This window comes from Tupaia chinensis, unplaced genomic scaffold, assembly GCF_000334495.1.
Source record: "Tupaia chinensis unplaced genomic scaffold, TupChi_1.0 Scaffold000173_1, whole genome shotgun sequence".
NCBI classification, from domain to species: domain Eukaryota; kingdom Metazoa; phylum Chordata; class Mammalia; order Scandentia; family Tupaiidae; genus Tupaia; species Tupaia belangeri.
The window spans coordinates 1,869,670-1,896,892 of record NW_006159648.1 but is presented as its reverse complement, the minus strand read 5'-3'; the positions used below and the strand labels follow the sequence as shown (position 1 = coordinate 1,896,892).

The 27,223-nt window shown below is 37.8% G+C and overlaps 1 protein-coding gene across 10 annotated transcripts in view; it reads right to left on the bottom strand.

Moving 5' to 3' along the window:
• Positions 1 to 27,223, bottom strand: part of ADGRL3 (adhesion G protein-coupled receptor L3) — a 609,531-nt gene that overhangs the window by 100,220 nt on the left and 482,088 nt on the right. For all 10 annotated transcript variants that reach the window (XM_006146256.3, XM_006146257.3, XM_014586938.2 and 7 more), the window contains 2 exons: positions 19,502 to 19,711; positions 13,823 to 14,043 (listed from right to left, as the gene is read on the bottom strand). In XM_006146256.3, coding sequence (XP_006146318.1) covers positions 13,823 to 14,043; positions 19,502 to 19,711 — 431 coding nt within the window. The remainder of the gene's footprint in view (positions 1 to 13,822; positions 14,044 to 19,501; positions 19,712 to 27,223) is intronic.

Below are 27,223 nucleotides of genomic sequence, written 5' to 3'. Positions count from 1 at the left end.
AATTTTCTTTGTAGGGGTCTTTGACCTCCTTGGTTAGATGTATTCCTAGGTACCTTACACTTTTTATTGCTATGGTAAGTAAGAGCATTTTACTCAATTCTACCTCAGTCTGCTTGTTGTTTGTATATAGAAATGCTACTGATTTTTTTTATGTTGATTTTGTATCCTGCCATTTTACTGTATTCATTTACCACTTCCAGGTGTTTTTTCCATGGATATCTTTGTGTTTTCTATGTATACAATCATGTCATCTGTAAATAGAGATAATTTCACCTCTTTTTTTCCCCATTTTTCCTATTTGAATGCCTTTTATTTTATTTTCTAATTTCATTGGCTAGGACTTTAAGTACTCTACTGATAAGGAATGGAGAAAGTAGGCAATCTTATCTTATACCAGTTTTTAGTGGAAAGGTTTTGAGCTTTTCCCCATTCAGTAAGATGTTAGCTTTGGGGTTTTTCACAGATAGCTTTAATTGTGCTGAGAAATATCCCTTCTATGTTGATTTCACTGAGAGTCTTAATCATGAAGGGATGTTGTATTTTTATCAAATGCTTTTTTTTTTTTTGCAACATTTCAAATGATCACATGGTTTTTATCTTTTTGTTAATATGGTACATTACTTTAATGGTTTAGTGTATGTTGTATCATCCTTGCACGCTTGGAATAAAGCCTACCTGGTCATCATGTATCATCTTTTTTATATGTTGTTGGATACAATTTACTAGTATCTTGTTGAGAAATTTTGCATCTTTATTCATCAGAAATATTGGTCTATAGTTTTCCTTTTTTTTTTGTCATGTCCTTATCTGTTTTGGGGATGATGGTGATAGAGGGGCTTTTCTTTTTGGAAAAATTATTTATTACTGATTCAGTCTCATTGCTTGTTATGAATCTATTCAGGCTTTCTATGTCTTCCAAATTCAGTCTTGGTAGAATATGTGTGTCCAGAAATTTGTCCATCTCATATAGGTTTTCTTGTTCGTTGGCATATAGTCACTCACGGTATTCTCTAACAATGCTTTATATTTCTATTATGCCTGTAGTAATACTGCCTGTTTCACTGTGAATTTGATTTGTCTGATTCCTTTCTTTCTTCTTCTTAATTAGTCTAGCTAATGGTGTGACAATTTTGTTTATGTTTTCAAAGAACCACCTTTTGGTTCATTTATTTTCTGTAGAGTTCATATATTTTCCTTATTATTATTATTATTTGAATTAATTAATTATTTTATTTCATTTTCTTTAATACATTCAATCACATTATTTTTTGTCTTACAAAGTGGATATTTCAAAAGTAGTTCATTTATTTTCTATTTCATTTATTTCTGCTCGAATCTTCATTATTTATTTCTTTTCTGGCTTTTTTTGGGGGGATTTTAGTGTTGTTGTTTATTCAGTTCCCTGAGGCATGATGTTAGGCTGTCCATTTAACACCTTTCCATCTTTTCCTTATGTGCATTTTTTGCTATGAACTCTCCTCTTACGATTACTTTTGCTTGTGTCCCATACGTTATGGAAACTTGTGTAGTCATGATCATTGGTTTCAATAGATCTTTTTAGTTCATTCTTAATTTCTTTAACAGTTGTGAAGTCATTTAGGAGTGGATTGTTTAGTTTCCATGTTTCTATAGTTTTGAGGGTATTTTGTGAAATTAATATCAAGTTTAATTCCATCATGGTTGGAGAAATTGCTGGATATAGTTTCTATGCCTCTGAATCTGTAAAGGCTTGTTTGGTGCCTTATCTTGTGGTCAACTTTTGAAAAGGTTCCATGTGGGGGGGGGGAGAGAAAACTGTGTATTTTGTGTTTTTTTATAGGAAGGTTCTATAGATGTCTGTGAAGTCCATTTTATTAATAAATGTAAATAAAACTGTACATGTTAAGATATTGTTTAGATCCTGTACGTCTTCACTTATTTTTTGTTTAGATGATTGGTCTAAAGGAGACAGTGGGGTGTTGAGATCCCCAACAATTTGTGTGTTGCTGTCTACCTCTCCTTTAATCTAACAGTCTTTCCTTCACATATTTGGGTGCTCCTGAGTTGGGTGCATAGATATTTTAAGTGTTCTGTCTTTTTGAAGAATTAGCCCTTTTACTACTACATAATGCCTTTGTCTCTTCTTGCAGTTTTTGTCTTAAAGCCTATTTTGTCTGAAATGAGTATCATGACTCCAGCCCTCTTTTGGTTTTCATTTGCATGGAATACCTTTTCCCAGCCTTTTGCATTTAGTCTATGCATGTCTTTACCCATGAGTAGTGTTTCTTGTAGGCAACAGGGTAGAGGGTTTCTGTTTTTTTATTTTATTTTATTTTATTTTTATCCATTCAGCCAGTCTTGTCTCTTGACTAGGGAATTTAATACACTAACATTCAATGTTATTATCGATATTTCCAGATTTGTCCCTAGCATTATGTTAGCCACTTTCTTGGTTGTTTTTTGTTGTCTTATTTCTGTCTGTCTCTCTTTAGTTTTCCTGGGATAGTACTCCCCTCAATACTTCCTGAGCAGCTTGTCTGGTGTTGGTAAATTCTTTCAAGCTTTGTTTATCTGAGAATGTTTTTATAATCTTTCTAGGAATAATAATCTTGGTTGAAATTGTTTTTCTTTCAACATTTTGATTATATCTACCCATTCTTTTCTTGTTTGTACTGCACTGAGAGGTGTAAAGTTGCCTGATGGGATAACCTTTGTAAGTAACTTGATGTTTTTCTCTTGCTATTTTTAGAATCTTATCTTTATCTGTGATTTTGGTTAATCTGGTTATGTTGTGTTGTAGAGAGGGTGGGTCTTCTTGAACTTATTCTATTTGGTGTCCTTCGTATTTCTTCGGTCTGGATGTTTGAAAGCTTCTGTAGGTTTGGAATGTTTTCTTCCAGGATTTCATGGGATGAATTATCAATGCCTTTATTAGATTCTTCACTTTCTGGGATACCAATTATTGGATGTTGGGTATTTAATGGTATCTTGTATTTCCTGTATATTATCCTCATTTGGGGGGGATATTTTTCCATTCTTTTTGGTGATTTTTTTCTAAGTCAGAGGTTTTGTCTTCTAGATCAGAGATTCAATCTTCTGCAGAATCTAATCTGCTTTTAATACTTTTGAGGGAGGTTTTTATTTCCTGTACTACAATCTTCATCTCTAACAATCCCGTTTGATGAATTTTTATGGTGTCCATCTCTTTTAAATCATGGAAGGACTTCCTCATCTCCTGGAGTTCACTGTCTTTTTTCTCTTGCATCTTGTTGAGTTTTGTCACTATAAATATTCTGAATTGTTTATCTGACATTTCTGCGAGTTCTAATGTTCTATGGATGATGAGTTGTTCTTTCCCCTTGAAGGAGAGATATTTTCTCGGTTTCTCATATTTCTTGTGCCTCTGAGCTCATTTCTGGTCATCTGATGGATTATATGTTTCTTCCTAATTTCTTGGGGTTAATTCTGTACTGTCGGAGGGGGGGGGCGGGGCGGGGGAAGATGTGCTCTACTTCTGTATATGTTCTTCAAAGAGGGCCTCCTGTTCTGATCAAAGAATGATGTATGTAGCCAGCCTGCAGTACTTGGTTTTTCTCTAGAGTCTCAGGTCCAGGAATACCTCTGGCTAAGCTGAAGGATATAGCTAAAGGAAGAGATACAATTCACATGATATGCTTAGTGTGTTGTGCGGACCAGTAAAATATGAAGACTCAAAGGACATTAGGAAGGAACCAGGAATGATATAATGGTTATGTCACTAAACTCCCCCGTAGCTGACCATAGTTCAAGTTCCAAACCTGGCGGCTTAAAATTCATGCCAGGTGTGTATGCACAAAATTCAGAGAGGAAAATGGAGGAGAAAGGATTGTCACATGGTCATCCCCCATGGGTGGTGATTTCTCACTTTCTGTTTCTCTGGAAATTGCATGTATCCTATGGCAAAAGACTCTCTAAAAACAAAAATGAGAGAGAGAGACACCAGATATTCCAAAAATCACTGACAAGGTTTGATGAACTGCAGTCTCTCTGCATCTCCTGTTGCTCACCCTGTAACCTGCTCTACAATTGCTGGAGCCAAATGTACTAATGGCACAGAAGGCAGTGAAGGGTAGGACCCTCCAGATGCTGAGAGATCAAAGGCATGCGGGAAGAGAGGAGCCACAGTGTCTCTTCAGCTCCTTCTCCCTGACGTTCATCCTGCAACCTGTCATTGCTGGAGCTGGATGTTCCCAACCTGTTACTTATTTTAAAAATAGGTTTCAGGGAACCAGCAGTTAGCGTAGTGGCTATGTTGCTGGACTCCCACGTAGTCGACCGCGGTTCGTGTCCCGGACCCGGTGGCTTAAAACTCATGCCGGGCGCGTGTGCGTGCGTGCCCAAGATCCCGAGAGGAGAATGGAGGAGAAGGGATTGCGGCGTGACCATCCCCCCTGGGGGGTGATTTCTCGCTTTCTGTCTCTATGTCTCTCTCTGTCTGTCTGGCGAGCGCATGCGCCCTACAGTGAAAAATCTCTCCAAAAAAAAAAAAAAAATAGGTTTCACTAATTCTCCAGTAAAATGAATCTATGTATTCTTGTAACAGACAACATACCTATTAAAATTTATTAATAATAGATGTTGAAACAATTTCCATGGTCCTATCTTGCTTAAGTTAATAGGAGATGGCATTGTAAGAACTGTAATTGTTACTTTGATAAGTGGATACTTTTTAACACAATTTATTTATAACCAAAAATATTTCTGATCATAAAGTTTGTATTGTTTCATTTGTATCAGCTAAATAAAGTAACAGTAATAATAATACAGAAATTGCAATTTACTAAGTGCTTATACAATAATGCCAGAAACTTTACATACATAGCAGAGGTCTTCCAGAAGTTCATGAAAAATGTGTTTTATGAAAAAACTATGCACAGATTTCTAAAATCTTTGCACCAAAGTAAACCTATACTTTAACCCTGCTTTCCCACAAGCTTTTTAAAGTATTCTTGTACATACTTTATACGTGTAATATATATGTATATCATATAAATATATATATACATATAATGTATATGTATATTATGTAAGTATAACTATAAATAAATTACATAAAAATATATCTTATAATATATGCATATAAAATACATGTACACACTTGTAGACATATCACACATAGTTACAAACATCACAACAGTCTGACAAAATAATTATAAAACTATACTTTGCAGATAAGAAAAGTGAAACTCAGGAAATGCAAAACAACTAGACAACAGCCACATGGTTAATAAGTAGGTAAAACTTAAAGTATTATAAAGTGATCTCAAGGTGTAAAATGATAGCTTTGGAAGTCATATTTCTGTGATTCCAATAAGAATTCAAGTCCAAACTGACTTTAAATCCCACATTTCACTGCATTTTGAAAATAAAAGAATGGAAGTTCTTATGCTATCTGACATAGTTCCAATATGGCTAACTTGGTTGATTTTTTCAATTGCTAGAGGGCATGCATGCTTCCCAAAGAGAGAGAGAGAGTGATCACCCACCAATGGAGTGTGGTCATGTCACAATTCCATCCTCTCCATTTCTCCATCCTGTCAGGATTTGGGGCATGTATACACAAGTGCCTGCCATGTTTTTCAAGTTGTTGGGGCTGGATTCAAACCAGTGCTGGCCATGTGGGATCCATATCTCTTAACCAGTAGGTTATAGGGATGGCCCAGATAACTTCATTCATTCATTCACTCATTCATTTAAAGATTTTTGCCATAGGGTACATGTGCTTGGCAGAGAGGGACAGTGAGAGGGAATGTGAGAAATAACCTTCCAGTTGGGATGGCCACACCACAATCCCTTCTCCTTCATTCTCCTCCTGGGATTTTGGGCACAAACACATGTGCCTGACTTGAGTTTCAAGCTGCTGGATATGGGACTTGAACCAGAGTCGGTCATGTGGGAGTACAGAGTCTTAACCACCACACCACCTGCTGGTTCTCCAGCTAATTTCTTAAAAGAAAACTTTTGCCCAACCCCAAGCTCTTATATATGATAACTTTATGTCCAATCACATGACAATGCCTGGGTGATAACATTACAACATATCATAAACCCTCAGTCTCAAATACACATACATATAAACACACACTTGGTCTTTAGCAAAATAAAATATACACTCCCCACATGCATACTGATAACCGTGATGTGTCAATGAAAAATACTTCATTATCTGTACCCTTTTCTGCTGCTCAAGCTGTTGTTAAACATATCTAAAAAATATTTCCAGGAAGGTAGATGTTTCATGTCAATAAAGTTATAAGAAACACTATTTTACAATATTATATACTAACTGCTTAAAGAAATACCACAAATAAAAGTATGATGATTTTTTTTTTCTTCTGTTGCCATAGGATGGAAGTGCTTGCAGTGAGAGACAGAGAGACAGAAAGCATCCCCTAACAGGATACTGTCACACTCCAATCCATTTCCTCCATGTCTCCATCCTGTCATGATTTTGGACACCCGGAGTGTTTTTCAAGCCTCCAGGGCTGGGGATTTGAATTGTGTGGCCAGCCATGTTGGATCCAGCTCCCTTAACCAATAGGCCAGTGGGCTGACATGAAAATATGATTGTCTCCAAGGAAGCTGAAGTGATTAGAAATTGTGAACAAATGTATCAAATAAACTTATGAATATAACCTGCAGATATTCTCAATTATGATAGTTCTAACTAGACTCTTTCTTGAAAAACACTACAAAGTATTTTTTTAAATGAACAATCACTTTTCTACCTGAATAGTGAGATGATGAGGTGAAAAAAAGTTTGAGGACTTTTAACTAACATAGGAGAGAGACAATGTCTTTAAAGCTGCTCTTAAGCTAGTGGGCCAGTGAGACAAATATAAGATTTAATAAATAATTTATAATAATTTTCAGATGAAAAATAATTTGATTTAAGTTATTTTGAAGAGCTTGGTTATTCTTCTAGTATCTGAAGATAGACTGATCAATTACAAATGTTCATGACTTAATCTATATCTTTTAGAAATCCTTTATCAATTTTCTGTTTATTTTATCGCTTAGACTATCCTCTGGACTTTAACCCTTCCAAGTGCCTCCCTCTTTCTGGTTCCCAGTTATCTTCCTTCTTGCAGTCCTCCCATGATGGTAACCTCTGCATTTTCAGCTGGATACATGGGATGATGAAGAACGTCTAGGGACCAGAAATTAGCATAATGGCTATGTCGCTGAACTCCCATGTAGTTGACCACGGATTAGGTCCTGGACCTAGTGGCTTAAATTCACACTGGGTGCGTGTGTGTGCATGCCCAAGATCCTGAGAGGAGAATGGAGGAGAAGGGATTGCGGCGTGGCCATCCCCCCTGGAGGGTGATTTCTCACTTTCTATCTCTCTGTCTCTCTCTGTCTTTCTGGAGAGCGCACACGCCCTATAGCAAAAACCTCTCCAAACAAAAGAATGTCTATAAACTATTACTATTTTTCCTCTAAGTAAAAATGAACTGTTTAAGGGGCCAGCAGGTGACATAGTGGTTAAGGCGTTGAACTCCCACACAGCTGACCAAGGTTCAATTCCTGAAACTGGCAACTTTAAATTCACAACAGGAGTGAGTGTGTGTGTGTATGGCTAAAATCCCAAGAGGAGAATGGAGAAGAAGGGATTATAGTATGGCCATCACCCCTGCCAGGGGAATGATTTCTCCCTTTCTCTCTCTCTGTGTCTATGGTGAGTGCACGTGCCCCTATAAAAAAAATCCCTCAAAAAAAAAAAAAAAAAAGAAGAAGAAGAAGATAAACTATTCAAATAGTTTGCATTTTGAGGTAATCTTGAAGTTTAAATGAACTCATAAGTTTCAGGTCATAAAACCAAACTATTTGGTTCAGCTGGTGGCATGGTATTTAAGGTGCTAGACTCCCACATAACCAACCACTGTTTGAGTCCAGGACCTGGTGACTTGCTTTCTTACTTTCTCTCTCCCTCTCTCTCACTAGTCAAATTAAAAAATAAATAATAACGATAATGAAAAAAGTTAAATAAATAATTCTTAAAAAAACACAAAGTATTTAGCCCTAAATTTCCGAATCAGACCTGTCTAAATGATTGTGATACCAATGCCAGCCTATGCTGCAATTATCTTCTGACAGTATCATACTGAACTGCTTCACTGATGTCCCTAATAATTATAGTATGAGAGATCAAGGGAAAACACAAAACCAGAAATAAAATGGAAATAAATGTCCATTACTAACAGTGCAATTTAGACCTGTGGTCCACTAGCAGAGAACTGTTTAAAAAAGAAAAAAAAAGAAGAAAATATTATTGGTCTTTTAAATGGATTTTTAAAATATTTGATCATAGTGCCCACATGCTATTCTAAGTGCTTTCTTGAATATGTCAGTACAGAGAAAAAGATTTTGTTAAGCAAACATCAGAAAATAAAGACTCTCTTATAATCATTGTAAATTGATGGCAAACTAAGCAATTTTTCAAAATCAAATTATGTATGCTTTGTGTGTGAGTATGTGTGTTGTACATAATAAATTCGGCAGCCCTAAAAACATTTCATAGAAAAGCACATCAGAATCCATCAGCAAGATGGAATATGATAGTTACCTCTATCTGTATCAAATAACATTTATTTAGCTTATGAACACAATTTTATATATAATTTTATCTCCCACTATTGATATAATTTTTTTACTTTTTAGAAATGTAAGCCATTATTGTTATTATCAGAGTTTCAGAAATAGGAACTCATTGTCAATATAATGAAACAATTAAATCTATTAAGAGGAGAAAAAAGGGACAAGTGTCTATTATGCGGATTACTGTAATATACATTCATTGGTTTTATTCTAGATGTAATTGAACTGTGTGCGATTAAGAAGTTGAAATTTAAGAGTCATGAACTTCCAAAAGAGAGAAGCAAAACATCTAAGGTACACAAAAATGGAAAATTATCTGTTGATAATAATGTGTATGATAATATCTTTAGCTGGGCTAGTATACGGTGTATTCATGCTGAGAAAATTCATTTTACAAGCTGTAATGATATATAGTGATTCAATGTATAAAAATAAATTTAAAAAATACATTATACAGAGTTTTTTTTTAAGTAAAAGAAAAAGACTTTCGAGATATAAGAATTTACTTAATTGGGCTTACTAAGAACTTACAGAAAATGTCTGACTGATCTCTGAATTCTGGCTAATTCTAGTTTATTTCAGACTGTGAACTATACACCCTCATGAGACAGCAAAACTAAGGGAAGGGGGACCAGCAGTTAGCATAACGGCTATGTCGCTGGACTCCCACATAGTCAACCGCAGTTCGTGTCCCGGACCCGGTGGCTTAAACTCACACCGGGCGTGTGTGCGTACATGCCCAAGATCCCGAGAGGAGAAAGGAGGAGAAGGGGTTGCGGTGTGGTCATCCCCCTTAGGGGTGATTTCTCACTTTCTATCTCTCTGTCTCTCTCTCTGTCTGGGGAACGCACGCGCCCTATAACAAAAACCTCCAAAAAAAAAAAAAAAACTAAGGGAAGGGATTGGCAAATGAGAAGTAGGATAGCAAGGCCAGAATAATGGGAAGATAAGACTAGCTTCCCTAAAGCTAAAGGCCATAATAAGGTCATGAGGTAACCTTATGTCTTCCTCTCAGCATGTTTTCTACAAGATGTAGTCCATCACAAGCCATGTTACTTGACCATGAGCTGCTGCAGTTTAAGGACCAGTCAAATCCAAGAGCAGTCAAAATGGAGAAGCAAAGTTGACCTGAAGATCAACTGTGACTTATTTCCACGGTACAGTTTACACCCTGGGGGAAGTTGGGAATGCTGATGATACTTGCGATGGTTGAAGACACATGAACAGCTACCATGCCTATGTAGAAAAGAAAACCCTTCCTCTTCCTGCTTTCTCCTCACGATCTTCTTACAAGTGTCCCAATATCAACCCCTGACCCAGCTAGAAGAGGAGAATCCATACTGTGACTGCAGAGTGGGCAACCGTCTTGCAATAAGCTCTTCTGCTTTGCCTGTTTCTGACTCATTTTTGAATTCTTTCCTGGACAAAGTCAAGAACCCTTTTTCCTAAGAAGGGGGCTCCACGCCCCTCCCAATGACGCTTGTATTTAAAAAAATAATGTAGCACATAAGAAGATAACAGCATCCAAAAAATCCAACAAAATCGGCAAAGCAGAGTGACATGAAATGGTGGCATATGGTAAACAATAGGTGGGCAATGCCTTATGAAATAAAATAAAAACAATAAACAGGAGTAACAGAAAGTGGAACCCCAGAATCAGATTGGAGAAGAAGAAACAAGATACATAATTCTATATTCAGAAATCCTCAGAGTTGTGTAAAAATTATTTGCTCATATTTTTCTTCGAGAAGACGTGCTGATTAAGCCCTACTGGAAATGTGATCTGTTCATTTCAGCCTCTCAAGTAAGCATCAATGACTACATAACAGTTTTTTCCCACACCTGCTTCTTCAGTGGGCGCAACAGCGCTGCCTAGAGACTGGACTGGAGGACTTCTCAAAGGGAATTAAACATGTTTAAAGTTTAATATTTCCTGTATGTAGTCTGAAAGCCTCTCTGTGGACAGCTTATTTAAAATGAACAAATGAGATATGCAAGTGCTTTGTGATGACACAAAATTGAATTTTTATGCAATTCTCCTTCACCCTCGTCTCTTTCTCTTTCATATAACCTCCCCTTTCTTCATATGTATTTTGCTTCATCTTGCACTGGGAAAAAGCACACATTTGAAGCTGAACGATTATTAAGGCTTGGTTTAGAGCAATGCCTGGGAAATAAATTAACCTCTCTTCCTACACAGTAGTAATATTAGTAAATGAGAACTCCCGGTTATGGTACAGGAAATTAAAACAATGATTGCCAAAGCTTTACCAAAGTCACAAGAGACTACATATTATTGATTCTAAGAAAAGATAAATTTCTACTGTCCAGAAAATGACATCTGTCTCAAAAGAAATCACTAAAATATAAAGGAAAGAACTGAGTGGCTAGTAACAAGAAAACATCCAAATTCTTTAGGAGAAAAAACAAAAGCCAACATTAAACAAAAACAAAAGCAAATCAAGACCCAAGAGAGAAAAAATAAATTCAACAGCAATATGACCTAAGAATAATATTTCAACTAGTCTAAGGTCACAAATAACTGTATCATCCAACTTCATTTCTTACGGGGAGAAATGTACTATTCAAAATGTAAAATCCTATGATCTAGACAGAGTGACTCCTACTAGATTGGTTTTTGGATTGATGACAATGTCCTAAAATTACTGGAGGTGACTGGACAGCACTGTGAACATACAAGTGAAATGTGAAAACAACTGAAGCGTACAATTTAAAGGAGCAAATTTTAGTTCATGATGTTAATAAAGTCGCTATTAAACAAAGAACATTTCTATGATCTTATGTCCCCTCTTCTGTAAGATGTCTTTAGGGGCTACCCAGAAATTTTTTCTATTCCTAATCCATTGCAGAGTTGTAACTGGGACCAACGAAATGAACTCAGATTTGACCGTAATTCATAAAAGTGAGATTAGGAGCCAATTGGCGACATGGTGATTGGGGTAGCTATATTCTTAATGGCTAATTACACGGTTCGATTTAGGATCTGGAGGCACTAAAACCACACTGGGCACATGTGTGTGTGTACCCAAAATCCTAAGAGGAAAATGGAGAAGGGACTGAGGTGTGGTTATACCTCTGGGGTCTGTGTTCTCAGTTTTTCCCTCTCATCCTGTCTCTCTCCAATGAGTTCATGTACTCTGTAGCCCATTTTTATAGAAGTTAGACTACCATAAATTGCTATCAGTTACATTTAGCTTAATGGCATGTGTATCTATAGAGACAGATAAATAGATAGCCTGTCACTGTATTCGAGAAAAAAAAAAACAAAAAAAACTCTACAGAAATTAGACAGCCTTCTTTTAATTGCATCCTCGGTACCTATGTACCAACACATATGCTATTTTAACGATGCTCCCAGTAACTGTGGTGTCCTATTTTTGTCGTTCCCTCCTCATGAATCCTCACTTCTGGGAAGCAAGCTGTGTTCCTGCCAGCATGTTCACACTGCTGATTGCTGGTAGAAAGTCATGAAACTTGGCTTATTAACTTCTGCTCAAATTGATGTTATCTAACCTCATCGGAGCCTTCACTGCTGCTTGGAAATCTTCTTGGTTAATATCTAATTGGCTCCTTTAACACATTTTTCATAGTGCTCATTCCGAAGCTTTACAAGTCTCTTGTCCTCTCAACGTGACCTCCCCTCAATCATGCCACAAAAGTCAGCCTCTTCTACTTGATCGGAAAGTTCCTCTGTTTCAAAATTTACCTTAGCTGTTCTTTGTTTCATACTCACTTCAGGAAAGAAAGATCATTTTATTATTTTATAAAAAAAAAAATCCTACTTTATTAAAACTGTACCTGACTTGCCTTATCGCAGGTCAGCCACTCTCTAGCTCTATGACTAATGACAGGGCAATTCATTTACTGAGCCCTTTAATTTTCTCATCTGGAAAATTAATGCCATGGGCTAGGTGAACCCTAAGGCCGCTTTCAGTCAAAATCAAGGTTTCCCTAAGCTTGAGTTTAGTCTCACGTCTCTCTGCTCCTTAAGACCTATGCCTTTCATTTAGCTCACGTGTTGAAATACAAATGAGGTGTAAGTTACTTTCTCTCCAATTATCTCCTCCTGTCATCTTGATTCTGCTCACCCAGACATGCTTAAGACTTCATCTTTTCAAATCCTCCCTCATTAGCATTATCACGTAGCTTAGTATTTTCATTACTCTTCAATCACTTAGGTTCAGGGGTATGAATAATACATGAAGACTCTACTTTCTTACCACCAACTTCTGTCCTCACACCTTTCATTTGGCTTCCCCTTCCAGCACTTTGTTGAAATAGATGTTGGAAAAATCAAAAAATGTTTCCTTAGTACTTATCCTACCTAAATTATCTTTGACATAAAATATCGCCAGTGATATTTTGCATCATCCTCAAACTTCCTTTTACTTTCTTTGACCCTGAATCTTGTGGTTCTCTTTCTAAGACTCTGCTTACCTCTTCTCTTTCTCTACTTTTATTTTCCTTCTTTTGCTCTAGGTTCAAAATGTGGGTATTCAGCACAGATCTACCTCGGTTCTCTATTTCTAACCTTCCATAGAAACTTTCATTTATTCTCAGGATATCAACTGTTACATGTACAAAGATTACAAAAATATTTTAACTGAATTCCTTTCTAGTATGCTAGAGATGTCCATAGATAGGTCTCATCAACTGACAGACTGAAAATAAAATTCATCACTATACCCCTATACCCACCTAGAAATGGAAGGACAAACACAAGCTGCCCCTGCTCCTATGGGCTTGTGTTAATGATGTCAAAATCTTTCCAGTAACTAGAACTGACACGTCAGGAAAAGAAAAGCCACCGATGTCAGGAACTGCACTGTCCTCTAATAAGACGCAACTTCTCAGCTAGCTAGTTCTTCGTCTGACAAATGCTAATACTCTGAAAGATATTCACATGATCTTCTCTCTCTAATTACTCAAGGTTATGGAGTAAAGTGACAAAGTATGCTGTTTTAACACAACAGCTCACTGAGTCTAGGGAATAATTTTATTTTTTTCCTTTTGGCATCATAACGAAAATATCCCCACAGATGGGAACACACCCAGGTACTTCTCCAGTTCCTTCATTTATCGCTGTGAAGTCATCTAAAGACCTTAGCTTCCAAGACAATCCAAAGCTTTTATTTCAACAAGATTTAAAAAGAGGGAGAGGAGAAAAAAGGAAACAACTTACACTTTGTCTGTCCCATAACTCCTGTAGTCAACCGCAGCCGACACGGCCACAATAAGTGCGGGCATCCCATAACCGACCAGGTAGAAGTATTTCCTACGTGAATGTTCACTCTCAAAAACCTCCACAAGCATGATATAGAGTTGCACGCCCTCCAGGAACATCCAGGTAAAGGCGGCCAAGAAGAAGAAATGTAAGAGGGCAGCGAAAACAGCACAGGCAATCTAGGAAAAAGAACAAATGGTTCAGTCAGATCACTACAAAGGAAACATATGTCGGCTGGCATTAAAGCAAAATAAATATTTAGCAAGACTTCAGTAATAAACTTGACCTGACAAGGAATGATCTAGACATGATGCTTAAAAAACAAATACTGCATGGCCAGCCAGGTGTGCTTGGTGGTTAAGGCACTGGATCCCACAGGGCCAACTGCACCATCTGAATCCTGGACCTGGCAGTTTGAATAACATACCAGGTGCATGTGTGTACATGCCACAAATCATGAGAAGATAGTAGAAGAGAAGGGACTGTGGTATGGTCATTCCCCCTCTGGGGTGCTTTCTCACTCTCTCTCTGTCTCTTTGTCTCTTCAGGCAAGTGCGCATGCCCTATAGCAAAAAATAAAATAAAATTACAAACTTATTAAATATAATCTATCTTTGAAAACTGCTTGTGATATGAATAATGGCTGGTGGATAAGAGTGTAGTGTTAGAATAAGAAAACAATGGTAATATTTAGGGAAAAAATCTAGTAATAGCCTATGGTTAATTATTACTAAGATTAGTTAAAAGATTTAAAATTTGATTTCAGGAATTATTTCTCTTGGCCATAGTCACATGTATATTTATACATTACATTCTTTAATTATAAATGAAAGAGTGACATTAAAATTAAGGGGGACTCTTGCTTTCTCACATTCTCTCTCTCTCTGTGTCTCTCTTGTCAAATTAAAAATAAAAATGAATAAGTAAATAAACTTAAGTAAATAATTCTTTTTTTTAAAAAAAGGGGCCAGCAGGTGGCGTGGTGGTTAAGGTGCTGGACACTCCCACATGGCCAACGAGAGTTCAAGACCTGGGCCTGGTGGCTTGCTTTCTTACTTTCTCTCTCTCTCTCTCTCTCTCTCTCTCTCTGTGTGTGTTTGTGTGTGTGTGTGTGTCTGGTTAAACCACATTAAAAAATGAGTAAATAAATAAACTTAAGTAAATAATTCTTTAGAAAAAAATTAAGGGGGACTAAAAGCTCTTAAAACTAAATAGCACTATATATTGCATCCTTTTTTGGCAAGATTATTAATTACTAGTAATTGCTGATTTACTTCTTCTTGCCTTGTTTCAGAAAGGATTTAATGCATCATTGGAAAGTTCGTGCTGCATAGGTGTAGAAGTGAATCTGTTTAAAATAAAGTATTTTAGAAGTGCTTTCTTTCTTTGATTTTTTTTTGGGGGGGGTACTAAAAATTGGTCTAGACAAGCCTGGTCAAAAAGGTCAGTGAGCCCTTCTTTTGTATATTTTCTAAGGCACTACAAGTTTCAGCTGACCAGCTGAAATTTCCACTTTTAAGTGAGAAATTTATATCAGCTCCTGAAATTCTCTCTTTTTTAGCTTCTTCCCTTTTTTAAAATAAAAAGTCCTAGCTAAAATCACTAGCTCCTACTAATTGGTCTAGACAAGCCTGGTCAAAAAGGTCAGTGAGCCCTTCTTTTGTATATTTTCTAAGGCACTACAAGTTTCAGCTGACCAGCTGAAATTTCCACTTTTAAGTGAGAAATTTATATCAGCTCCTGAAATTCTCTCTTTTTTAGCTTCTTCCCTTTTTTAAAATAAAAAGTCCTAGCTAAAATCACTAGCTCCTACTAAAAAAAAAAAAGGTCAACAAATATATAGAAATAATTAGTGTGGTATGGGTTCATTGATGAATGTGATCCTTAGGACATAAGACAAACGGCAGGTCAATTTCACTGGTTGGAAAAAGGACAATGAAAAAGAGTTGAGGAAGTCAGTGGATGAGAGGCCAGAGAGATATCAAGTTTCAAACATGATGCTGGATGTAGAAAAGGACAATGAATCAGCAATAAGAATAAAAACACCCAAGTGTGGCTAAAATGCACTCTACCCACATTTTGCAATTATTGCTCTTTATGTTATTTACTAGAAATTAGTTTTGCATAGTACGTAACATTCGGTGAAGTTTATCATGGCATATGAAACATCAGGAAATGAAAATAAGAATAAGGTTCTAAATGAAAAGAAATCACACAGTATTTAAATGGCAGGTGAACAAGAAAATAAATTGATATCGTCTTAGAAAATAACACAATGTTCCATTTTGTGCTTTGGTAGAGTTAGAACTTCAACTATTAATTTGTATCTAAGGCTTTACTTTTGGGAGGGAAGAACGTGTGTTTTTGATTGCTCATTCATATGTATGCCTTTATGGTAAAAGCTGTCACATTAGTATATGATAACCGATTAAAAATATAATCACCATAATTGCACCCTTTACAGTCATTAATCGTGAATGTGTAATCACAAACACGAATCCAACTGCATTTTCATTGTAAAGGACTCCAACGCCACGCACATGGACACATACCAGAGAATGGCACCAAGTGAATCGGCTACTTATTACACTCACGAGTCTGCTGAAAACTGGAGTTTTCTCTTCATTGGCAGTTTTAGTCACAGAAAAAACTTATACCAGGTGCAAGTCAACAGAAAGGGCTTCATAAAAATTACAAGTGGGCATAAAATCTGGGTAATGCATTAGATATCGTCTGTTATTTATATTTTGTTATGTTTTACCAAGACCAATTGTCTAGTGTTGTTCCTTTTTTCCCTTTCCTTCCCCATCCTCTTTTCCTGGATATGAATAAATGTACATAGCTGTAAAGTACAAAGGTAGCACTTAAAAACGTGAAAAAACGAGGCAGGCAGGTGGTGGGCTAGTTAAGGTGTTGGACTCCCATATGGCTGACCACAGTTCAAGTCCTGGACCTGGAGAATTTAGAATCATGTCAGGTACATGTGTGTGCATGCCCAGATTCCCAGGAGAGGAGTGAAGGAGAAGGAACAGAGAAGAGGCCATCCCTCCTGTGGGAGTTATTTCTCGCTTTCCCTCTCATTGTGTCTATGGCAAACATACACACCCTATGACAAAAACCTTAAAAAAAGAAAAATGGTACAGCAGAGGGTGTAATAGTAATGTCACTGAACTCCCACATAGTTGAAGGTCCTGGACCCAATAGCTTAAAACTCAGGTTGGGCATGTGTGCATGCATGCCTGCACAAAATCCTGAGAGGAGAATGGAAGACAAGGGACCATGGCATGGCCATTCCTCCGGGGGGAGTGACTTACTTGTTTTCTGTCTCTCTTTCTCTCCAGTGAGCACACATGCCCTATAGCAAAAATCTCTCTTAAAAACAAAAGAGGTGGAAAGAACTCAGGCAAAGGTAACGTGCCAAATAAAATTTGGTAACAGTATATACATTCTGAAAAGGAATACTACAGGAAAAACTTTTTAACATGTACATTTTAATATAACATAAAATGTTTTCAAGGGATATTATAAACCTCAACAAATATATCTATAAAATATATTTTTCCACTGTTTAAATGATCTTATTAAACTTTCCTCAATATTTGGCTCTGTGATTAAAAATAAGAGAAGAAAAAGAAATGCCATAATTAAAGTGATAGTTCTTTAGAAAGACAAGCTTATAAAACAGAATTTCCAAAGAAATGTATATCTCATTTACCATTGATGGGAATGCAAAACTATATAGATACTTTCGAAGACAGTTGGTGGTTTCTTACAAAACTAAGCGTACTCTGTTTTGTTTTGTTTTGTTTTGTTTTTGAGAGAGCTGTTGCTATAGGGCACATGCACTTGATGGAGAGACAGAGACACAGAAAGCAAGAAATCACCCCCCACAGGGGATGGCCACTACACAATCCCTCTTCTCTGTTCTCCTCTTGGGACTTTGAGCATGCATGCATATGTACCTGGCATGAGCTACAAGCCTCTGGGTCCAGACTCAAGTTGCAGTTGGCCACGTGGGAGTCCAGTAACGTAACCATTATGCCATCTGCTAGTCCCTCTTAGAAAACTAAGCATGTTCTTATCGTAAGATGTAGCAATTGTGCTCCTTGGTATTTACCCAAAGGAATTGAAAACTTATGTTTTTTGGGGTTTTTTTGGGGTGTGTGTGTGTGTGTGTGTGTGTGTGTGTATGTTTTGTTCTTTTTTTTTTTTTTTTTTTGGGGGGTTTTTCCTTGAGGAGGGTTTTTTTTTTGAGAGGTTTTTCCTATAGGAGACGTGAGCTCGCCAGAAAGACAGAGAGACAGAAAGGTAGAAATCATCCCCCAGAAGGGGTGGCCATGCCACAATTCCTTCTCCTCCATTCTTCTCTTGAGATACTGGGCATGCATGCTTCACACCCAGTGTGAGTTTAAGCCACCAGGTCTGGGATTCGAACCATGATCAACTACATGGGAGTCCAGTGACATAGACATTATGCCAACTGCTGGTCCCTGAAAACTTATATTTGAACAACAACAACAAAAAAAACCAGGTTGTGTATAGCAGCTTTATAGCTAATTGGCAAAACTTGGAAGCAAAAAATATCCTTAAAGAGGTGAGTGGATAAATAAACTGGTGTATCAGACAATAAAATATTATTCAGTGGTCAAAAGAAAGATGCCATCAATCATAAATATAAAGATAGAGGAAATTTAAATATATATTACTAAGGAAAGAAGTCAATCTGAAAAAACTACATACTGTATGATTTCAATTATTTGATACCCTGGAAAGGTAAAATTATGGAAGCAGTTAAAGACACGGGTAGTTTCCATGGGTTAAGGAAGAAGGAGGAAGAATAGAAGGAGCACAGGGCAATGAAAATACCCTGCATGATACTCTAAGTGTAGAGATATCACGTGATAATGACGTGTACATATAGGTTCATCTGCTGTCACAAATGCACCACTGTGAGGGATGTCGGTAGTGCAGAAAATTAGGCTTGTGTGGAGCAGAGGTTACATGAGAAACCTCTGCACCTTTGACTGAATTTGTTATAAACCAAAACTTCTCTGGAAAAAATCAATCAAGGAGCAGCTCTGCAATGTACTGGGTAAACTTCGTGCATTGGGAATTGGATTCCATATGGCTGATCACAGGTTCAAATCTCAGCTGTGGGATGGAAAACACATGTATACATGCATGTCCAAATTCTGACAGGATGGGAAAATGGAGGATAAAAGCTGTAGCATGACCATGGTCTACTAGGAGGTGATTTCTCTCTCTATCTCATGAGAACATGGGCTCACTGGCAACTTAGAAAAAAAAAAAGACATACACACTTACAAAAAAAGACAGAATTACAAATATAAATTAATAAATCTATCAGGAAACACAAAGAAATACAGATATAAATTAATAAATCTATCAGGAAAAACAAAGAAATGCATACATCATCTAGAACATTCCATGCTTTTCTATGACAATGCGATATGAAAAATGGAAAACTGAGTATGATCTGATCATTCGTATCTATCTTAGACGACTGGAAGAAAGTTGTTAAACACAGTATTTCAAGCATAAATATTTCCATGATTGGCTCTGTGGGAAAGTTGGAAGTGGAGACATTCTCCAACAAGGTGAGTGCAAGTTGCTTACTGGTTGGTCAGTTCGGTTGATGCCGATCAGGAAAAGCAGCTCTGCTACAAAGAGGCTGATGCAGAGGTTCTTGTGGATGGTGTTACGGTCACTCTGGAGCCCGCGGAAAAAGCAAAATGTGAAGATGCAAATCAGGAGACAAACAAGGGACAGCAAAATTCCAACCCACGTGATCACATCCAGAAGAAGGTCATGGACCGCATCACTGTGCTGGAAACACAACAAAAAAGTCATAAGTTGCAATCACCCCATAACCAACGGCAAACTTCTGTAAGGCCTAGACTCAGAAAACGTGATTTTTAATAACATACCAAATAGTCCCACCCCATAATGGCTAAAATAACATAATTATTTGGGTTTTCTCTTTCACAGATGAAGCATTTTAATTTCATCTTTGTTTTTGTTTTGAGGTGTAAATCATTTGGATATTCAGGGATGCCAGTAGTGCTGACTCCTTTCTTAGTTATACATATTTTCTGGACATAAATAGTTAAAGCAGATTCATTTCATTCTAATCAGAATCTAAGGCAAAACTTTGTATTTTTATACCTACATCACTTCTTTAGATTAATTTTCAGACAACTCCTGCTAGAGAGAGTACTCTTATTTTTAAAAAATCAACTAGGGACCAGCAGATGGTGTAATGGTTACATTGCTGAATTCCCACATAGTCTACCACGGTTCATGTCCCAGAACTGGTGGCTTAACAGTCATGCCGGGCATTTGTGCATGCATGCCCAGAATTCCAAGAGGAAAAGGGAGATGGGATTGCAGTGTGGCATCCCTCTGGGGAGTGATTTCCAGCTTTCTGTCTCTCTGTCTCTCTCTGTCTCTCCAGCGAGCACATGAGCCCTATAGCAAAAATCTCTTTATAAAAATAAATAAATAAATAAATAAAAAGTAAGCTATATCAGGGAAGTGGCATCTCAACTGATACATTTTTCTTAAGTAAAAATACATAATTCTAAAAATATATAATTCTTTTGTCCTATAAATCCTTTAGCAGAACTTCCGAAGTTGAATTCACAAGAGCATGTGTTTTTATAAAGATCCCTAGTTCATTCCAAATAACCATATATATTTACCATTTATTTAATGGGGAAAAAAAAGCATTTTTACTGATCCAACATATCTATGCGCTAAGATGTCAAAGCAGAGTTGAGAAACTATCTACGACTTCAATTCTCTTTTCTTTCTAGGTTTCTTGTAAAGCCCTAAATGCTTGACTTCTTTTAGTGGGAGGATGAATAAATAAACGTTAACCTTCTATAGAGGAGTGGAAAATCGGTGTACTGGATATATCATTGCAAATGTGGATAATTTAATCAAATCTAACATTAGATTTTCTTTTTAAAGAAGCAACAAAAGGATCTACTGGGTTGTCGGAAAAGTCATGATGCGTTTTTGCATAGAAAAATGGGGCCAGCAGGTGGCATAGTGGTGGAAGCACTGGACTGCCACATGGCCGACAATGGTTCGAGTCCCTGACCCAGTGGCTTGAGACTCACACTGGGCACGTGTACATGCATGTCCAAAATCCCTATAGAAGGAAGGAGAAGAAGGGTTTACGGCATGGCCATACCCCCCAGGGGGTGATTTCTTGCTTTCTGTCTCTCTGTCTCGCGCATGTGCCCTATAGCAAAAATCTCTCAAAAAAAAAGAAAAACATAGAAAACTATGTCGTGACTTTCCAACAACCCAATACACATATGACAACACTGACATACAATTTCAAATGATATAAATCAATGACATTGATTTTATGGATATGTGCAAACATAGTAAGAGTATAAACATGCATGGCATTTGAGCTGACAACAAGGAGGTGTATTTCTAACTAGTATATTTTTCTACGCTATAGATCACACACAGTGTTTTTGTTTTAGGGTTTAAGTTAGTACATTTAGTGAACTTTGATATTCAGAGCATCTTAAAAGTCTAAAGATATCCAGGCTTTCTGCTTTGTTTTTTCCTCCCAAACTTCATCCTTTCAAAGATTCTTCTGAATGGAGAAATACTTAGAACCGAGCCGCTAGCTGTAACCTGAATCAGAGCACTTCTCATAAAGCCAGGTAAGATGTCACAGTTGTTATTTGATAAAGACCCCCGCTAGAACACTGTCAACAAAGCAGTTTCGAAATATTCCTGCATAACTCTTGATATATTTCTCAGAAGGAGCTCAAATCATGAAAGAAAACCACATGAAATTTGGCTGTAACTGCTTTGTTCTCCAGGCGATGGTGCTGAAGTGGTGTTGGTCTCTGATGGCTTAAATTACTGCGACTATTTGAGAGTGGAGAGTGGTTAGTGCTACCTGGATCCCTGAATGGAGGGCTATTTGCTCTTTCCGACTCAAAGGAAAGATGCTGTGATTGAGAATCAGGCACCCACATTCAGCACAGCAGTCTCCCATAATGGGAAAAATGGCAGGTATAATATCGTCTCAAATGGATCCTAAAGATCTAAAACATGAAAAGGAAAAAAAAAAAAAAAAAAACCAAAAAACTCCCACCTTCAGGTATTTTTCTTTCACAGATGAAGCATTTTAATTTCATCTTTGTTTTTGTTTTGAGGTGTAAATCATTTGGATATTCAGGGATGCCAGTAGTGCTGACTCCTTTCTTAGTTATACATATTTTCTGGACATAAATAGTTAAAGCAGATTCATTTCATTCTAATCAGAATCTAAGGCAAAACTTTGTATTTTTATACCTACATCACTTCTTTAGATTAATTTTCAGACAACTCCTGCTAGAGAGAGTACTCTTATTTTTAAAAAATCAACTAGGGACCAGCAGATGGTGTAATGGTTACATTGCTGAATTCCCACATAGTCTACCACGGTTCATGTCCCAGAACTGGTGGCTTAACAGTCATGCCGGGCATTTGTGCATGCATGCCCAGAATTCCAAGAGGAAAAGGGAGATGGGATTGCAGTGTGGCATCCCTCTGGGGAGTGATTTCCAGCTTTCTGTCTCTCTGTCTCTCTCTGTCTCTCCAGCGAGCACATGAGCCCTATAGCAAAAATCTCTTTATAAAAATAAATAAATAAATAAATAAAAAGTAAGCTATATCAGGGAAGTGGCATCTCAACTGATACATTTTTCTTAAGTAAAAATACATAATTCTAAAAATATATAATTCTTTTGTCCTATAAATCCTTTAGCAGAACTTCCGAAGTTGAATTCACAAGAGCATGTGTTTTTATAAAGATCCCTAGTTCATTCCAAATAACCATATATATTTACCATTTATTTAATGGGGAAAAAAAAGCATTTTTACTGATCCAACATATCTATGCGCTAAGATGTCAAAGCAGAGTTGAGAAACTATCTACGACTTCAATTCTCTTTTCTTTCTAGGTTTCTTGTAAAGCCCTAAATGCTTGACTTCTTTTAGTGGGAGGATGAATAAATAAACGTTAACCTTCTATAGAGGAGTGGAAAATCGGTGTACTGGATATATCATTGCAAATGTGGATAATTTAATCAAATCTAACATTAGATTTTCTTTTTAAAGAAGCAACAAAAGGATCTACTGGGTTGTCGGAAAAGTCATGATGCGTTTTTGCATAGAAAAATGGGGCCAGCAGGTGGCATAGTGGTGGAAGCACTGGACTGCCACATGGCCGACAATGGTTCGAGTCCCTGACCCAGTGGCTTGAGACTCACACTGGGCACGTGTACATGCATGTCCAAAATCCCTATAGAAGGAAGGAGAAGAAGGGTTTACGGCATGGCCATACCCCCCAGGGGGTGATTTCTTGCTTTCTGTCTCTCTGTCTCGCGCATGTGCCCTATAGCAAAAATCTCTCAAAAAAAAAGAAAAACATAGAAAACTATGTCGTGACTTTCCAACAACCCAATACACATATGACAACACTGACATACAATTTCAAATGATATAAATCAATGACATTGATTTTATGGATATGTGCAAACATAGTAAGAGTATAAACATGCATGGCATTTGAGCTGACAACAAGGAGGTGTATTTCTAACTAGTATATTTTTCTACGCTATAGATCACACACAGTGTTTTTGTTTTAGGGTTTAAGTTAGTACATTTAGTGAACTTTGATATTCAGAGCATCTTAAAAGTCTAAAGATATCCAGGCTTTCTGCTTTGTTTTTTCCTCCCAAACTTCATCCTTTCAAAGATTCTTCTGAATGGAGAAATACTTAGAACCGAGCCGCTAGCTGTAACCTGAATCAGAGCACTTCTCATAAAGCCAGGTAAGATGTCACAGTTGTTATTTGATAAAGACCCCCGCTAGAACACTGTCAACAAAGCAGTTTCGAAATATTCCTGCATAACTCTTGATATATTTCTCAGAAGGAGCTCAAATCATGAAAGAAAACCACATGAAATTTGGCTGTAACTGCTTTGTTCTCCAGGCGATGGTGCTGAAGTGGTGTTGGTCTCTGATGGCTTAAATTACTGCGACTATTTGAGAGTGGAGAGTGGTTAGTGCTACCTGGATCCCTGAATGGAGGGCTATTTGCTCTTTCCGACTCAAAGGAAAGATGCTGTGATTGAGAATCAGGCACCCACATTCAGCACAGCAGTCTCCCATAATGGGAAAAATGGCAGGTATAATATCGTCTCAAATGGATCCTAAAGATCTAAAACATGAAAAGGAAAAAAAAAAAAAAAAAGACCAAAAAACTCTCACCTTCAGGTAGTTGCATTATTAGAAACGTATTTACTCAGTGCCTTAGGAAGCCCTTCAAAAACTCCATGCAGAGTTAGTAAGAGAAGAAAACCAGATTCTGAAATGCCAGTACCAAAAATACATACCACTCAGATACAGAACGAAAGAGCCTGGTGATTAATTCAACTTTCAGGTGTGAGTGCTTAGCTCGGAAAACAAACAACCATCACCTAAATGTATTCAATCCTGAGATGGCCCCACCCACCTGATACAACACACCATTTGAAAGTTATCAATAGGATGAAAGAAAAGAAGTGGATGTTAAGCACTAATAAGAGATGTAAGTATAAAGAGGCTTGCTTATAATACTATAGTTACAACAAAGTTTCCAGGAGGCAGTGCATGAAAAAAAAACAATTTCCCTACAAGGGGCTAAGCAGCCAAATAAAACTCCTAGGAGTAGTTATAAAACAATGTGATAACGGATCAAATAATCCTATTTCTAAGGTTTCCTGTTTGGGAACATTATATAAATCATTCACCTGTTAACACAAACCAAATACCACCATAAACCTTGAGAGCAGGACTCACATTCATTTTATTGCTATTATATCATAACAGCATCTAATACTATAACTGACATATAAAACGTGTTTAACAGGGGCCAGAATGCCACATGGCCCACTCTGTATTTCCAGTCCTGGACACAGACGCTCAAAAATCATGCTGTGTGAGTGTGCATGTATACACGCATGTCCAAAATCTCATGAAGGGATTGAGGCATGGCCATCCTTCCTTGGGGGGAGGGGTGATCTCGCTCTCTGTTTCTGTCTCTCTGGTGAACACACGTGCCCTTATAGCAAAAACTGAAAAACCAAAATTAAGAAAAAAGTGCTTAAGAGAATACCTGATTTTGAATGATTATATTCCCACACCATTTTTCTTTTTTTGAGAGATTTTTGCTAAAGGGCATGCGCACTTGCGAGAGAGAATGAGAAATAGAAAGTGAGAAATCACCCCCAAGGGAGGATGGCCATGCCGCAATCCCTCCTCCTCTGTTCTCCTCTCAGGATCTTGAGCATGCACGCACACGCGCTTGGCATGAGTTTTAAGTTGCCAGGTCCAGGACATGACCATGACACCATCTGCTGGTCTCCCCATTTCATTTTTAAAGATGTTTTTGTACTTCTTCTGTGAGCAAGACAGACTGAAACAAAGAGAGAGAGAGAGAGAGAGAGAGAGAGAGAGAGAGAGAGAAAGAAAGAATATCCCAACAGGGTCTTGATGCCACTATCTACGTTCAGCTTAAGCCGGTCCTACGTCATGGGTACTGTATGCCACACATGCAGGGAGATCTCTGAATGAGAATGCAGGCTTTTTCTGTGTGGGTCGACCTTGCAGAGTGGCATGCTTTACCACTGCACTACTTCCCAGCCCCATATTCCCTCTCTTCTTAGCCATGGACATTAGCGTGAAACGCTCTTACAGAAGTGTGGCTTTAGCATCCATCTAATCTCCACTTGGATATTTACTAAGGTAGCAAACATTACAAATGTGTCTGAAACTGAGCTCCTGATTTTATTTTGTTTTGCCCTCTTTCTTGTTAAAAAAGCTGTCATTGACTTTTTTTCTCTCCATTTCAGAAAATGGTAACTCCTTGCTTAGAAGTGTTCTGGTCAACGTTCAAGGAGTCATATGATCCTTCTATTTCTTTCAGGCATGACAATGAATCCATCTGGAAAGCCTGGAAGTCCTCTTCTAAATCTGACAGCTTCCCCTCACCTCAGCTCTCAGCTGCATCAACTTGGTTGGAGCCACTTGATTTTTTTTTTTTGGGGGGGGGGAGGGAGGTTTTTTGCTCTAGGGCACATGTGCTTGCCAGAAAGACAGGGAGAGACAGAGAGACAGAAAGCGAGAAAACACCCCCCAAGGGAGATGGCCATGCTGCAATCCCTTCTCCTCCATTCTCCTCTCTCGGGATCCTGTGCACGCATGCACATGCACCCGGTGTGAATTTAAGCCACCGGGTCTGGGACTCAAACTGCATCTGACTACATGGGAGTCTAGCGGCATAGCCATTATGCCAACTGTTGGTCCCTGATTTTTTTTTTTTAAGGTTTTTGCTATAGGGCAAGTGTACTAGCCAGACAGAGAGACAGTAAGAGGAAAGAGGAAAAATCACACCCACCCCACACCTCCACCCTCACTCCCATAGAGAATAGCCAAGTCTCAATCCCTTCTCCTTCCTTCCCCTCCTGGGATTCTGGACATTCAAGCACGTATGCCCAGCACGATTTTCAAGCTGTCAGGTCTGACACTCAATCCAAGGTTGGCTGTGTGGGAGTCCAGCACCTTAATTACCCCACCTGAATTTTTTTAATAGCCTCCTTTTTTTTTTTTTTAAGAGAATTTTTGCCTATGGGTTGCGTGTGCTTTCTTCTGTGAGCAAGACAGACTGAAACAAAGAGAGAGAGAGAGAGAGAGAGAGAGAGAGAGAGAGAGAGAGAGAAAGAAAGAATATCCCAACAGGGTCTTGATGCCACTATCTACGTTCAGCTTAAGCCGGTCCTACGTCATGGGTACTGTATGCCACACATGCAGGGAGATCTCTGAATGAGAATGCAGGCTTTTTCTGTGTGGGTCGACCTTGCAGAGTGGCATGCTTTACCACTGCACTACTTCCCAGCCCCATATTCCCTCTCTTCTTAGCCATGGACATTAGCGTGAAACGCTCTTACAGAAGTGTGGCTTTAGCATCCATCTAATCTCCACTTGGATATTTACTAAGGTAGCAAACATTACAAATGTGTCTGAAACTGAGCTCCTGATTTTATTTTGTTTTGCCCTCTTTCTTGTTAAAAAAGCTGTCATTGAATTTTTTTCTCTCCATTTCAGAAAATGGTAACTCCTTGCTTAGAAGTGTTCTGGTCAACGTTCAAGGAGTCATATGATCCTTCTATTTCTTTCAGGCATGACAATGAATCCATCTGGAAAGCCTGGAAGTCCTCTTCTAAATCTGACAGCTTCCCCTCACCTCAGCTCTCAGCTGCATCAACTTGGTTGGAGCC